We start from the raw sequence: 13227 nt of genomic DNA, 5'->3' as shown, positions 1-13227 counted from the left end.
TGGGCCCTCAGGGCTGAACTCTGACACAAGACCCAGTTTCCATTCTGTCCAAACATGAACATCTTCCCCATGCCTGTTCCCAGCTCAACCTTCAGCATCTGCTCAAGGGGGATGAAAAAGACATTTCCATGGGGTCTGCTGGGTATCAGCAGTTCTTGACAATTGCTCTATGCAATTTTGATACCAAGAAGCATTCTGCACTGAACAGAACAGACTAGCCAGAGGCATGTGTCACATTTGAACAAGTCTTGGTCTTTCTAATCCGCAGCACTGACCAGTTCTCCATACTTCAGAGAAAGGGGAAAAAAGAAATCTTGCAGGTATGATAGAGCACTTAACAAGTTGTGCGATGTATAAGGTGCATGTAAGGAACATTAAGATCCCACCCAACATTCCACAAGGATACACTGAATATTAACAACCCCATCCGCAAGACAGGGCTGTGGTTTTACCCTGGGAGGGGGTGGGCACCTGAGAAAACAGCTGCCTTCTGTTCAGATGGTGGGAGAGATAGTGAAACGGGAAAGCAAGAACTTACCTTCACTCCATCTGACTTCTTGTTCAGCAGTCTTTTGGCAGCTGTAGGGAGAAGCAGAAGTAGATCAGATTTTGTTTTCAAGAATGTTCTCCTCCCCAACTCCCTCAAAACTGAGTAACTCAACAAATCCAACCTGATAGCAGAAGGTCAACTATCCTATCTGTTCATCTATGTATGCAAAAATGTTCCCACTTTCACCATCTCAAGACCACTACGACTGAAATGAGACTTTACAGTTCCTCTGTTTCAATCCTCCACTCTCACACTGTGACCCCATCCAGGAGTGCCAGCAGTTACAGGGGGAAGAGCTAAAGCAGTCTGCCAGATCTAAAGGCTTTACCCCCAAGTGCAGCCATTCACATAACAAACTTCGCAAATAAAGGGGGCACTAATAGGGCAGAGGCCTCCTAATTGCTGCTATTTGCAGTTACTCTGGGGGAACATCTGGACAGCTGAAAGGAAAAGCCTGGAAAAGCGAAAAAGGCAGAATCTGATAACAGTTAAAAAAAAAAAAAAAAAGAGAAAAGAGACAGGAACTAGGTTGAATTTCTTTACTGCTCTGCTGTGCTCAACTTAAACAACTGGCACTAGCAATGAAAGTGAGAGCGTGGTAAGTACAGACAGGGAGCCCACAATAAATGCTTGGCAGAAGGCACATTTGGGACTGACAAAGGAGCTGCTCCATCTATTACAGGTAAGTGGTATGTTGACCACAACTGTAGTACCCCATCTACAACCTCAAGAGATGTAAAACATAACTTGCCTACTCATGAAGAGTATCTTCAGTTGTTTTGACTTCTGTAAACAGCATTCTAGAGACCTACTAGACCAACACACTGATAATGCCTCTTCTACACAGCTGCTGGATTTTAGCTCCAGCAAAGACAAGGCCTAGAGAAAAGGCAAGTCTTAAGACAATGCTCACTGTTTAAATGCTTCAACTCCCAAAGAACGACATGCATGAGTTGGTCAGCATGGAGTGGAGTGCTCAGTCTTTCTCTAGAAGCAGCAGCATTAGGCAAAAATGGTCTTGCAATATCCAAGCAATTATTCAAGTTGCATGTGAAAAGCGTTTCCCTCCCTGCATTCCCTACCACACGACTCCACAGATAAGGACTGACTGGACAATATTAGCTGAGCTGGTGTAAATGGCGATATTATCTCCTCACAATAAAGAAGAGACATGCATACAAGTTTATTAGAATCTCTGAATTGGTCTTCCTAATTCTATTCGCTAATGAACGTGTAAAGTCAGACCAGGATTTTGCCTTCATTACTGCTGTCAGAAACCATCTAAGAACACAAATAACCTTATGCAGAGGCTGTCTGAGTGTTACCTGTCGAAACACAGTGCTCCAATGTGCACATGTGAAGGTGTGCAGACGAAGTGACCCAAGCAACTTATCTGTCCTGGAACAGTTTCTTTGCTGAGTGTATACATATGAAAGCATTGAAAGACTGAATCTAACAACTAAGTTCTTGCCACCTTCAAGGCATGAAGAAGACCAGCTTGATTCCACATGCAAGTGAGAAGAACAAGGTGATTACGGAGTCAAAAGGGGTCCAGCATTTATACCACACATACATCAAGGCATCTCACACAACAACTGTTTAAGACAACAAACTGTTATGGCCTTAAACACTTCAGAAGGAGTAGAGGTTTCTGCAACTTAACAAGTATCACAAATGGGACATCCCTGAAGGGGGGTGGAGGAGGATCAGAGAAGGAAACAGCACCACCATATGTTCTGAGAACGACCCAGACACAAGCCGGGAAGCAACATTTTTCACACTTTCTGCAGTTTCCTCAGAAACTGACATGTGTCTTTGTGGACAGAAAACCACTAAAATCACAATCTATGAAGTTAAAGCAAATTCAGCTGAGAGTCCCACTGCATGGCCCAGCACTACCTAATGCTGACCCAGTGCTCCCCAGCACAGTCTGCCTGTCTAGCCCCCTTCCCACGTTGTACCTCTGCACTGTACACAATGTGTTCCCACAGGCCTGTCAGCATCCCAGCGCTGCAGAAGGAAGCTATGTCTGGATTGTATTTAGTTCATGCATCATACTGTGGTTTGTCAGGACGACCGGAGAGTGCATGAAATGCATTCACATGCAAAGACGACTGCAGACACCTCAAACAAAAGGAAGGCATGTGTACATATTATGAGACAAATCACAGAGGATGCAATTGGAATTTCTGCAGCAAGCGACAGACAAGACTTCCTGTAACACCAATCATTTTAGAAGACACACAGCACCACCCAACATGCAGCTTAGCAATGAGACAGGAGGGGAAAAATCCAAGGACACATGAAGGCAGACTCTTAACTGTTCAGGAAGCGGTCTTGTACCCATGCTCTGCAGTTTTCCAGGCATGAGATACTAGTATTTATTTTCACCATCCTTAGCAGTTCCTTTACACCTTAAGGGGATTAAATTCCCTCTTCTCCGTAGTTAAGAGCTCCAGAGCTCCTCTATAATGAAGCAATAGAAAGGCACATGCTGCTAAGCCAGTAACTTAAAAGCACAGTTCTATTCTTGGTTTAACAAGACACCCTCCAGTTAATCTCTGAAGAGAAACACAAAAAAAGTCATCCCCTGCAAATGCCCCATATACCTCTCCCTCTTTCCACATTTGTCAGTTTTGGCCTCCATAGGAAACAGCCTGGGTTCTGAACCATGCTCCTGGCAGAAACACAAATCCCTAATTCTGAACTCATCAGCAGTAAACACTAGATCAAAGAGGGGGGCAGTGGAGGAGAGAATTTCCAAGAGGGACTGAAATACCCACTCCAAACACAGTCATGGATGATGCCTTCCCCCGTGTCAGCTCCACACCTCCTCTTCCAGAGGGAGCAGCCTGCCCTGGGTTCGCCCTGTCTACAGCTGTCAAATCTCAGTTATATTTCTCATCTCATTTAAGCTTCCAAAGAGTGGTTTCTGGGATGCAGGGATAACACTGAAGATGCTTTTATTAAGCTTGACTAACTTAAGATGCTAGTCTAGCAGACAAGCCAAGTTCTGGCTTCTAAACACAAGGTTTACACCACAAAGAATTCTAAGACTTTGCTAAGACTTGATTATTAGAATAAATATAGTATCATACCAACACAAAATTCCCAGCAACAGAGTTGCAGCTTGTCACCCTCATTCTCAGTTCAAAGAAAGTCAGATTAACTCATTCTCAACTCAGTGTCACTTCTGGGGCTCACCACAAAATAACCAACAGTCAGTATATAGCCACAAAGAGGCTACCATTACAAACAATGCCCATGACTGCAGTGTAGCAAGAACATCAATTTCTAAAGGACAAGATAGAGCAAAGACTGGTGGTTAACACTCTGCCACGATGGCTATTTAGGCACCAGTCATCCTAGCAGCAGCCATTTAAACACACCAGAGTGATTTCACAGAACAGAGGCGAGCTGTTCTCTTGTATTCTTTACCCTCGCTTTGGTTTCTGTCACAGCAGTCCCCTTTTTCTTATATTTCCCAATGACTTACTATGGGAACTTATTGCAATAGCAATTGCACAGGAACACTATGCACTAAGTGTGAGACAAATACAAAGACACCCTATTTGCATGGGATAACTGTCTGGCAGAATTTACAACATGGACTCTTGCTGAAAAGTTGATATTAAATTTTTTGTTAATTCTGCTTTGCTATTAACTCCCCCTCTGCCCCCTAAATGACACCACTGTTCCAGAAATGTACCTGAGCAATAGACAAGCAGCAACATTTAGCATTTTCCCCCTCAATGAAAAGCCTTCCATGAGGGCTTCTATTTCTCAGCAAGACTAGAGCGATTCTGTTCTAAGAACTGCTAAGGCACTGGCACAGGTTGTCAAGAGAAGCTGTAGCTGGCCCATACTTGGCAGTGTTCAAGGCCAGGTTGGATGGGGCTTTGAGCAACCTGGTCTAGTGGAAGGTGTCCCTGGATCTTCACAATCCTTTCCAACCCAAACCATTCTATGATTCTATGAAAAACAGTCAGTCACTTCTAAAGATTCTTTTCAAAACAAGCAGAGAAAGAAGGGTAGAACCAGGTGGAAGGCAGGTAATAATCCCAACCCATTAGGCAATGCAAGTCTTCATGTGATTTGGACCCACAGGATCTCTGGATATAGCAGACACCTCCTTTCCTATCCAATTCACCTCATCAGGCACAGCCACTGCCCAGCACTGTGCACATATGTCCAATGCTTTGGGGAAATCTCAAGGGTAGATAGTTTTCAAAGATGCACAATATCTCCCAGACATGCCCCAATGGTTTTCAGAGAAAGATTAAAAGAGGGAACATTCATTAAAACTAAAGCCTGAAATACACAACCCAGTGGTAAATACACAACCCAGTGGTGCCCTCTTGGCATGAGCCATGCACCTCCCAGTTCTCCCACTAGTGAATATTGGAGAAATTGTGTGAGAGCCTGGTGCTTTTTTCACCTCTGCCAGCCTCAGAAAACCAAAACATTCTCCAGCAAGACTATGTACAAAAAGCTAGCAACCAGGAGCTCACCTGACAGTTTGTGACATTTCAATTAATGTGTTCAAACAGCTTCCAACCAATGCAGAAATTTCACATCCTGAAAGACACTCTCTTTGAAACTATGCATATGAGACATGTACACACACAAACAAGAGCAGAACCTTAAAGCGTTGAACCAGTCTGAACTCCCATTCTAGACTTTTAAGCCTGAATGCCACTGTCTATCCCAATTTCAAGAGTTGATAAAAATGACATCGCTTCTTTTGCAGTATTACAAAACCTCAATTTCCTGACAAACCAAGAAATGAAGGGGTGAAGGGCAAACACCACAAGAAAAGGCATTCACAGAGTTCTTCTGAACTTTAGGGAGAGGAAGATAGAAGTAAAAGGAATTATTATGAAAATTTAAATGCACTTTTGATGATAAATAAGACTCTCAAGTCATGGTGATAAACATTTAAATGCAGCAATAAAATCCATATGATTCTGGGAAGCTGCGAAATAGCAGTTTACTTACTGAAGTGTATTACTTCAGCAGGTCCACTCTGTAGCAGTTGACCACCATTTGCTGAAACCCTTTAATATTTCTTAAGCAGTTTGGTAGATACAGAGAAATCACTTAATTTTTATTAAATGTGACCTCATCTTCTGCTTGGGAAATGTGGTTCCCAGTGATCTCATTTATTCAAAGCTCTCTGGAAACATCTCGATAAATGTTTTCTTCCAAATTTTCATCCTTTGAATTCACACCAGGAGGTTGGTGTTGACATGAGCCAAATGATACAAATTTCTGGTCCTGAATGGATAGCTATGTAACTAACACAACACAGCAGAAACTTCAAATATACTACTCACACAATTTTAACTTTACTTTGGTTAAAGGAATCAAATTCCAATCTGAACGTAAATATATATATATATACACACACACAAAATAGCAAAAATTCAGATGCACTTCTAGAAGGCAGGTATAACAGGACAGTGAAATATTTCAGTAGTATTTCAGTCTTTGTATTATTTCCTTTTTCTTGCTCTTTAGTCAGCTCAAAAAACATCTCTGTACAAGTTACACCAAATACACACAGGCATATTAAGCCCTTCGTTACTCTGCTCCCTCCAGCCTCTCTCAACCTCAACTATCTAGTTGAAAACCCAAACCTGCATATCAAAGAGTAAATAAGGATATAGAGACAAATGTACTGAATGCCAGCTATTGCCACAAGCTGCCATAATAGCTCCCTCACAAAACTGACTTGAGCAACCAGTGACAATTCCCAGGAAAAAAGCTCAGCATCAGTTAAAGATAAAGATTCAGGCATAAGGCTTAATTACTCTCAATGTCTGCCTTAGGATCTGCTTGGACACAGGGTAACACAGGACTTGTGCTGAAACACTTGAGAAAAGTGAATTTCATAGAGAGTGAAAAATCGTTGAACAACTCCTCCCCAAATGAACAGTTGCAATCGGGTTAGGAATATGGTGCTAAGAATTTCATTTAGTCCACATGCAAGTCTTGCATAAAAATGAACTTATGGAGAAAAGTCTCTTCTCAGCACATTGTGAAGATGGCAGTTTCTAATATGAAAACCAATTTTGTCCATCCTTTCACTCAGTTTATAGCACGCTTCCATACAGAGTTTTATCTACATAAATGAGATCAGGCACTCTTAAATACTGCCGCTATTGGGAATCTCTGAAAACCTTGCCAACTTTCTCCTAGTAATAAATTCACATTTACTTCTCAGAAAGTGATTTAGGAGTTTCTTGCATATGATCTAATCAACTGGTTTACCTGACTGTACTTCTGTATTCTGTAAGCGAACACAGCTCAGATCACCTGAACATCGCAAACCACAAGTGAGCACCCAAACTATCTGCTGTATACCCTGGTGTGACTATTAAAGATCCCACAGTGAAGTTTAGATTGCAATGTTCTCTCTTCCACCAGAACGTGGACAGAAGCTACAAAACCCTTACTATAACCATGTCTCAATTTCCTGACTTATACTGAAAGGAGTGCAACTGTATCTGCTTTTAACAAATAGCCTACGGCTGACCTGAGATTAAATCTTTCAAAAGGAACCACAAACAGCTAATATTAAATTGTTGAATATACCACAAGTGGGGAAGTGAGACAGATCACATCCCTTTATCTCTAGGAGCTGACCTGAGGCAAAAGGCACCTAAGCAAGCAACAGATTACTGCAAAAGAACAGATTTTTTTTTTTGCTTTGTAAAAAGTGAGATTTTTGCTGGGACAAATAAGAGAAGGAGCACTGCTACGGACTCCTTAGGCCTACCATTTGTCACAAGCTAAAAAACACACTGTCAAATGAAGGAACTCCACATTACAAAACGTGTGACAGAGGAGATGGTAATGACAACAGGATTAAAGTTGTCTTCTCATATTCCCTGCAGGTAGTACCATTGCGCCTAATTAATTGATACCAGGGTCACATGAGCCTTCATTTCCTCTTAGTTCAAAACAACTGTGTAGAAGCTTTTAGAATATCTCATCCCCAGACAGGAATAAGCTTCTATCTTCATACATCTAGTTCGCTGTCTGCTGGGAATGGGGCTTTTAGAGGCCCACAAACGTGTGTCACCAATTACAGAAAATAAAAACCCCTTAAGGTCTTTAGGGAAAGAAACAAGCTACTATTTCAGAGCATTTCTCGAGTAGTTAGATGACCTGTCATGATAGAAAAGGTCTGAGCTGTACCCAAAGTTCCCATGTGGACTTTCTAACTTTTTACTTTCATGCATGCCCTTATTCTTCAATTCCAGCAGATTTATGTATTTCAGCTATAACAATTAAGAAAATCTAAGTAAAACTAAAAAATAGTAACAATAAAAAGAAGTCAAGCTCATCTTACACACAGTCCTGCAAAAAAACCCAAGAGTAGCTGATCTCTCCACTTTCAAAACACATCAAAATATTAGAAATTGCTACTATCCACAGAGGCTGTAAGTACTTTGCAGCTAAATTCACAGTATTTCTGTCTGGACATTTTTTTTTGGAGCATCTCATTACCTGGTACCTCATTACCTCACAACTTATATTCAAAGCAGAAATCGGTGACACTAGCAACCTCGTACTCACTATGGGCCACTTCGGATTTCCTTTTCTTCAGCTGCTAACTGAAGCAGATCCAGCAGCTTCAGCCCTTGAGACAGAGAGGAATAAGCAAAGCAAGCCTTTTCCTCCTTGATACTAGCTCAGGGAATAAGTGGATGTATAGGTCACACACCATTAAGGAGAACCCTTCTCTCAGGCATTTCAAGTACTCAGAATCTGGGCCACAGGAGATTTTCTTACCCAAGCACTTCTGCAGCTTCATTAGAAGTGACAACATTTGCAGACTAAAAAAAGGAATCTAAAACTGCTGTTTAAAAAAAAAAAAACAACCAAAAAACCCTGAGTATTTCAGAATCATCAATTAAGTGATATAAAAACCTGCTGTGTGGACAGATCAAAAATGGTTCACACCAGCCCAAGACAATGTCGAGTTTTGTACAGTCCAGCATTGTTCCATAGCTCCTCAGTTGCTTCAGAATCATTCTCAGGAAACAAGATATATCTTTTAAGTCCTGTAATAGCACAATCCTGGGACAGGCGAATGGAGAAAATTACTCTGCCCCTTTAAGAATGCTGCCTTGATATCATAAAATAAGGTATATATGAATGCACACTTTGAATGCTGGGATGATCATTTCACAGAGGTTTTCATTCCAATTAGAAGTTTATTGTAATATCACCCAGAATGTGAGTATTGGTATCCACCATTAGTAAATGGCCAGATGAAATTAATACACTTCCATTTCATTCATCATCACTTATAATCCATACAGCAGTCTTTCACTTGAAAGTAGCTGTAGTCAGGTGCAGTAAAAATCTGACTCATGCATTCAATTATTGCCCTTTTTAAAGGTGGAAAAAAAATTACAAAAAGGGCAAAAGAAAGCAAACAACCCCACAAACCAACAGCACTTGCAAATAGAGGTTTTCCACCCAAATGGAAATGAACACAGATAACTGTATCACCTAGATGTGCTGAGCCAACACAATCATCTTCCAAAAAGCACCAATTTGCATGTTGAGATCTGCATTTTCAGTAAGTGCACTACGTAATGCAGTTGGGTGGGAGCCAAACTATCAGTTATTAAGCTTAAAAGGATGAAAACCACTTCTGAGACTCCAAGAAGGAAAATTCTAATAGCTAGGTGCTTCAGACCCATTTTTGATGAGTCAAAGTAACACAATACCCAAATAGCTTCTGTCCCTATTCTCACCAATATTATTACTTGCCCTCTGCCCCTACCTCAGGTCTAAGGGAATCACTGCTACTTAGTAAGATTTCCTGATTCCTGGCTTCAGAGGGGAAAGCTAAGAAATGCCAGCTAGTATCACCCAAAAATAATCTGATAAAGTATCTCCCAACTCACTCACACAAAACAAAACCAAGAAAGGGATAGAAACAATAAGAACTTACCTGAAAAATTCCGAGACACAAGCATCGTCGTGAGGATTGCACCCTGTGGGAAAGAGAAAGCAGGGATAACAGATGGTGTCACTCACTTCAGAGAGGAGCTGAGCTGGCCCATGGAGAATGCAGTGTGTCAGGTATCCCAGCGCTACTCTGGAAAGCACTAGTGTATCCAGGATTCCCGCACGTGGCTGTTGGACCTGACGGGACCAGTCGAAGTCCTGTCTTTCTAGAACGGCAACTAGGGGTAGCCTTGGAAATCTAAAAAGCACTAGGAATTATGCTTAGACACACAGTTGCTTCCCATCTTTCATACAGCAGATAGCTGCTTCATGCACAAGCCACAAGCTTTGCCCTAGTACAGACAACTGATACTGAAAGGCAGAGAGTGACCAGAACTAAAAGCCCAAGGATTTGAGAACTAATTGCTCTACTTCAACTCTCTTGCATAAAGTAGAAGGGGTGACTATGTAGCAGAAGAGGCATTGGAAACTTACAGCTTTGGAGAAAGAAACTACCCAGCTCCTCAATAAACTGCTTTAGTACCCTGTACTGGAGGACCACATGAGGTACTTCACTAATGTTTAGTGAACTAATCATTAGAAAAACACTGTAGCTAGGAAGACATTAACCTCAAATTCAGAGACTTAAAAACAAACTTAAGGCAAACTAACATATACTTACCTTTAGCTTCCTTCTAGCATTGAACTTTCTCAAGCATTCCACCGTCTCCTGCCTGTGCATCATCGAAGCGACAGTGGATCGTTGCTGAAAAACAGGAACAGCAAAAGATCAAGAACATACTCTAACCAAATCAGCCACAGGAGTTCGCGCCACTTGCACACAACCATGACATGCAAGCTGACATAGCTAAGCCTCTCGCCACTGCATGGCTGCAAAACACTGCCACCGGTTCATAACTGAAGAACTTCCCAATACAGCAAGACATGTTACGTCAAGGCTGGCTATTATAGGACTGTGCCCAAGAAACTCTATGGCTGAGGTATAGGTGAGAATCAATGCTTCCTGTCTCTCAGGTACACAAATGGACCAAGACAGTATGACAACAAAGTCAAATGAACAAGCTTATCCATGGCAGACTGAGTTAGAGACCCTACAGAAAGGATCTGGGTTGCATTAGTTATGGCTCTAAGGGGAAATTCCAAGTGGTAAGTGAATACTAGTGAGCGGTAGCCTTCCTGAACACGGCAGCTCCCTGAATCTAAGTGCTTGACTGGCAGAGGCCTCGGCATCTTTGCATCAGATTTGCAGGAATAGATTTTCAGTGTGCAAGAAGAAATACATAGCTCTATTGCACCACTGCAAAAACCTGAGCGTATAACCTCTAGCCAGTGATGCACACCTGTCACCACAGCAGACCGGGATCGCATCAGCTGCAAAAGAGAACTTCCCAGAAGCGTTGCCAGTCACTGAGAGCACATGAGGAAACCAGAGACTGATGCTGCCTGGCATTTAGAGCACATGAGGAAACCAGAGACTAATGCCAAAGTAGCTGTTGCTCTTGCATAGAGCCACAAGCCTGAATTCCCTTTACAAGGACAGTGGGTGAAGTACTAACTTGGCAGACGAGTGTGTACAAACCCTCCATTACCGTTCTCCTGCTTGGAAAAAATTCTGCAATACCCAAAAGAACTGTAAACCGTGTTCATATTCAGCTAGTTTCATGGGAAGTCTCTGCTTTGATCCTGCCATCAAAGCTGGTCACCTGTTGCAGTACACACACCAGCACGGAGGCAGAATGTAGCTAAACTGTCCTCTAACAGCTTTGATGGTCACTGTTCATCCAGCTTCCTTCGGAGTGACAGTGATGCCCTGTTTTTCAGTGTGGGCTCACAAGAGTCAGGACACACAGTTCAGTGATGTTAGGGAACTCGGTGTCTCGGATAAACTGTCAAGATTTCCTACTACATTCACATCAGAGGAGCAATACGTCTCCAGAAAGAAAAACGCATGTTGCACACACAGACACTGCAGAGCGAATGGAAAGAAGAGACTAACAGGAGTCAGTTTGGGTGAGAGGCTGAAATGGCTGTGAAGTGAAACTGAACTCTGCATAACTCAGACAAGGAAAGCCTCTCTTGAACTGTTCTATATTATGTTGCCACAGGGAGCGAGCTATCGTAATACATACCAGCTTTGGTTACAGGCACTGGGACAAAAGTTAAATATACAGGAACTGCTATTAATTACAAGCACGCAAGGAGAAAAAACACAGAGATGCAAAGCCTCAGCTAGTGTGAAGTTTTGACTTCCAAGGAACTCGCGTCACTTTACAGCAGACATCACTCCTGTTACACAGATTTTCACATAAGTTTAAAATCCTGATCTGTTGTTTTGTGGTGGAAATTAAAAACCACGATCATTTCTCAAGAACAAATGGGCAAATGAACACACTAGGCACATCCTAGAAAGCAGAAGTCTGCTACGGTATTACAAGAACATCTGGTTAGACTTAGGTGGAACTATTTCATCCCGCAGCGATAAAAGTACACCATTGCTGCCCTCCCTACACCCACTCCCACTTGCATTCTGGGATTTCCTTGCCAACTTTGTATAAGATGAAAAGTACTTGTGTGTGGGGTCTGTCAAGGCAGAAACTACATACACAGAACAGCAACAGCTCTTCAGTGGATTTTAAGTTTACAGCCAGTTAAGCTGCAGCACAGCAGAAATGTTCCAACGTTGCAAAGGTGCAATGCCATAAACTGAAGTAGAGATGAAGAAAAAAATAATCCTCAAATATTCTGTCTGATGCCAAACTTCCTCTGACATTTTAGGATAATACAGACTAGAAGAAGACATGTGGGGAAAACCAGAAACTATGGACATTCACAAGACTTCTAAAAGAATAAAGGACTTTTTCCCCTACAGTGGCAGTAAAAGTACCACAGTATAACAAAGTTGGCGTGTTGAAGTCCAGCCTTATAAAAATATATAAATAAACACAATTTAAAATATTTTAAATATTCTGGGTTTCTCTGCAGCAAAGTCTTCTTGATGTGTTCGTTCAGGGTAAACCACTACTCAGTCTGTTATAGAGGAAAGCACTTACGCAGACCCATGGATGTTTAAGAGCCTGGTCAGCTGTGATGCGCTTTGCGGGGTTTATCGTCAGCATCTGGTTGATCAAATTCTTTGCTTCGGGAGTCACAGTGTCCCACTCGGGTGATGGGAACTGAAAGAGGAAGAAGGAACAGATGAAGTGAAAGTGTCTTCTACTGGCGGAAGAGATTTTCCTTCCTGCACAGTTCAATTCCAGCTTTTGCCCGTTTGATACCAGGGCTGACACATTTGCAAAACAGAACTCTGAAAACCCACGCTGAACAAAAATTGTACAGAATCCAGTGAATGAATGGTACCAGACAGCAGGACACAGCTGTACCATTCACCAGACACAGGCAGGGAAATTATCAGTTTAAAAGCTTTCTAGGAATCACTCAGACCTTTGAATTTCTTTCACCTCAACAGTCAAAAAACTGAAGTCACAGCTCTTTTTAACTGCCTTCCGACATGAAAAACACAAGCAGTATCTTTTTACCCCACCTTGCTCTTTCTCCAGCATGCTAAAAAGCTGTAACAGCATATGCAAAATCATAAACACTTAACTACAGCAAAACCTTCTGAAAGCAAAAACTGCTAACAGAGAACCCATCAGGTACACTTTCGCCACCACAGAGCACAATATCTT

The 13227-nt window shown here is 42.0% G+C and overlaps 1 protein-coding gene across 1 annotated transcript in view; it reads right to left on the bottom strand.

The window, feature by feature from the left end:
- Positions 1-452: 452 nt before the first annotated feature.
- Positions 453-13227, bottom strand: part of LOC104412815 (calcium/calmodulin-dependent protein kinase type II subunit gamma-like) — a gene marked incomplete at its 3' end in the record, with an annotated part of 91581 nt that continues 78806 nt past the window's right edge. The window contains exons 10-13 of the mRNA XM_010023635.1: positions 12592-12714; positions 10203-10286; positions 9525-9567; positions 453-579 (exon numbers count right to left, since the gene is read on the bottom strand). Coding sequence (XP_010021937.1) covers positions 453-579; positions 9525-9567; positions 10203-10286; positions 12592-12714 — 377 coding nt within the window. The remainder of the gene's footprint in view (positions 580-9524; positions 9568-10202; positions 10287-12591; positions 12715-13227) is intronic.

This window comes from Nestor notabilis, unplaced genomic scaffold (assembly GCF_000696875.1).
Source record: "Nestor notabilis isolate BGI_N333 unplaced genomic scaffold, ASM69687v1 scaffold16321, whole genome shotgun sequence".
Lineage (NCBI taxonomy): Eukaryota > Metazoa > Chordata > Aves > Psittaciformes > Psittacidae > Nestor > Nestor notabilis.
Note: the sequence above shows the minus strand (reverse complement) of the source record. Positions and strands in the feature narration are given on the sequence as shown.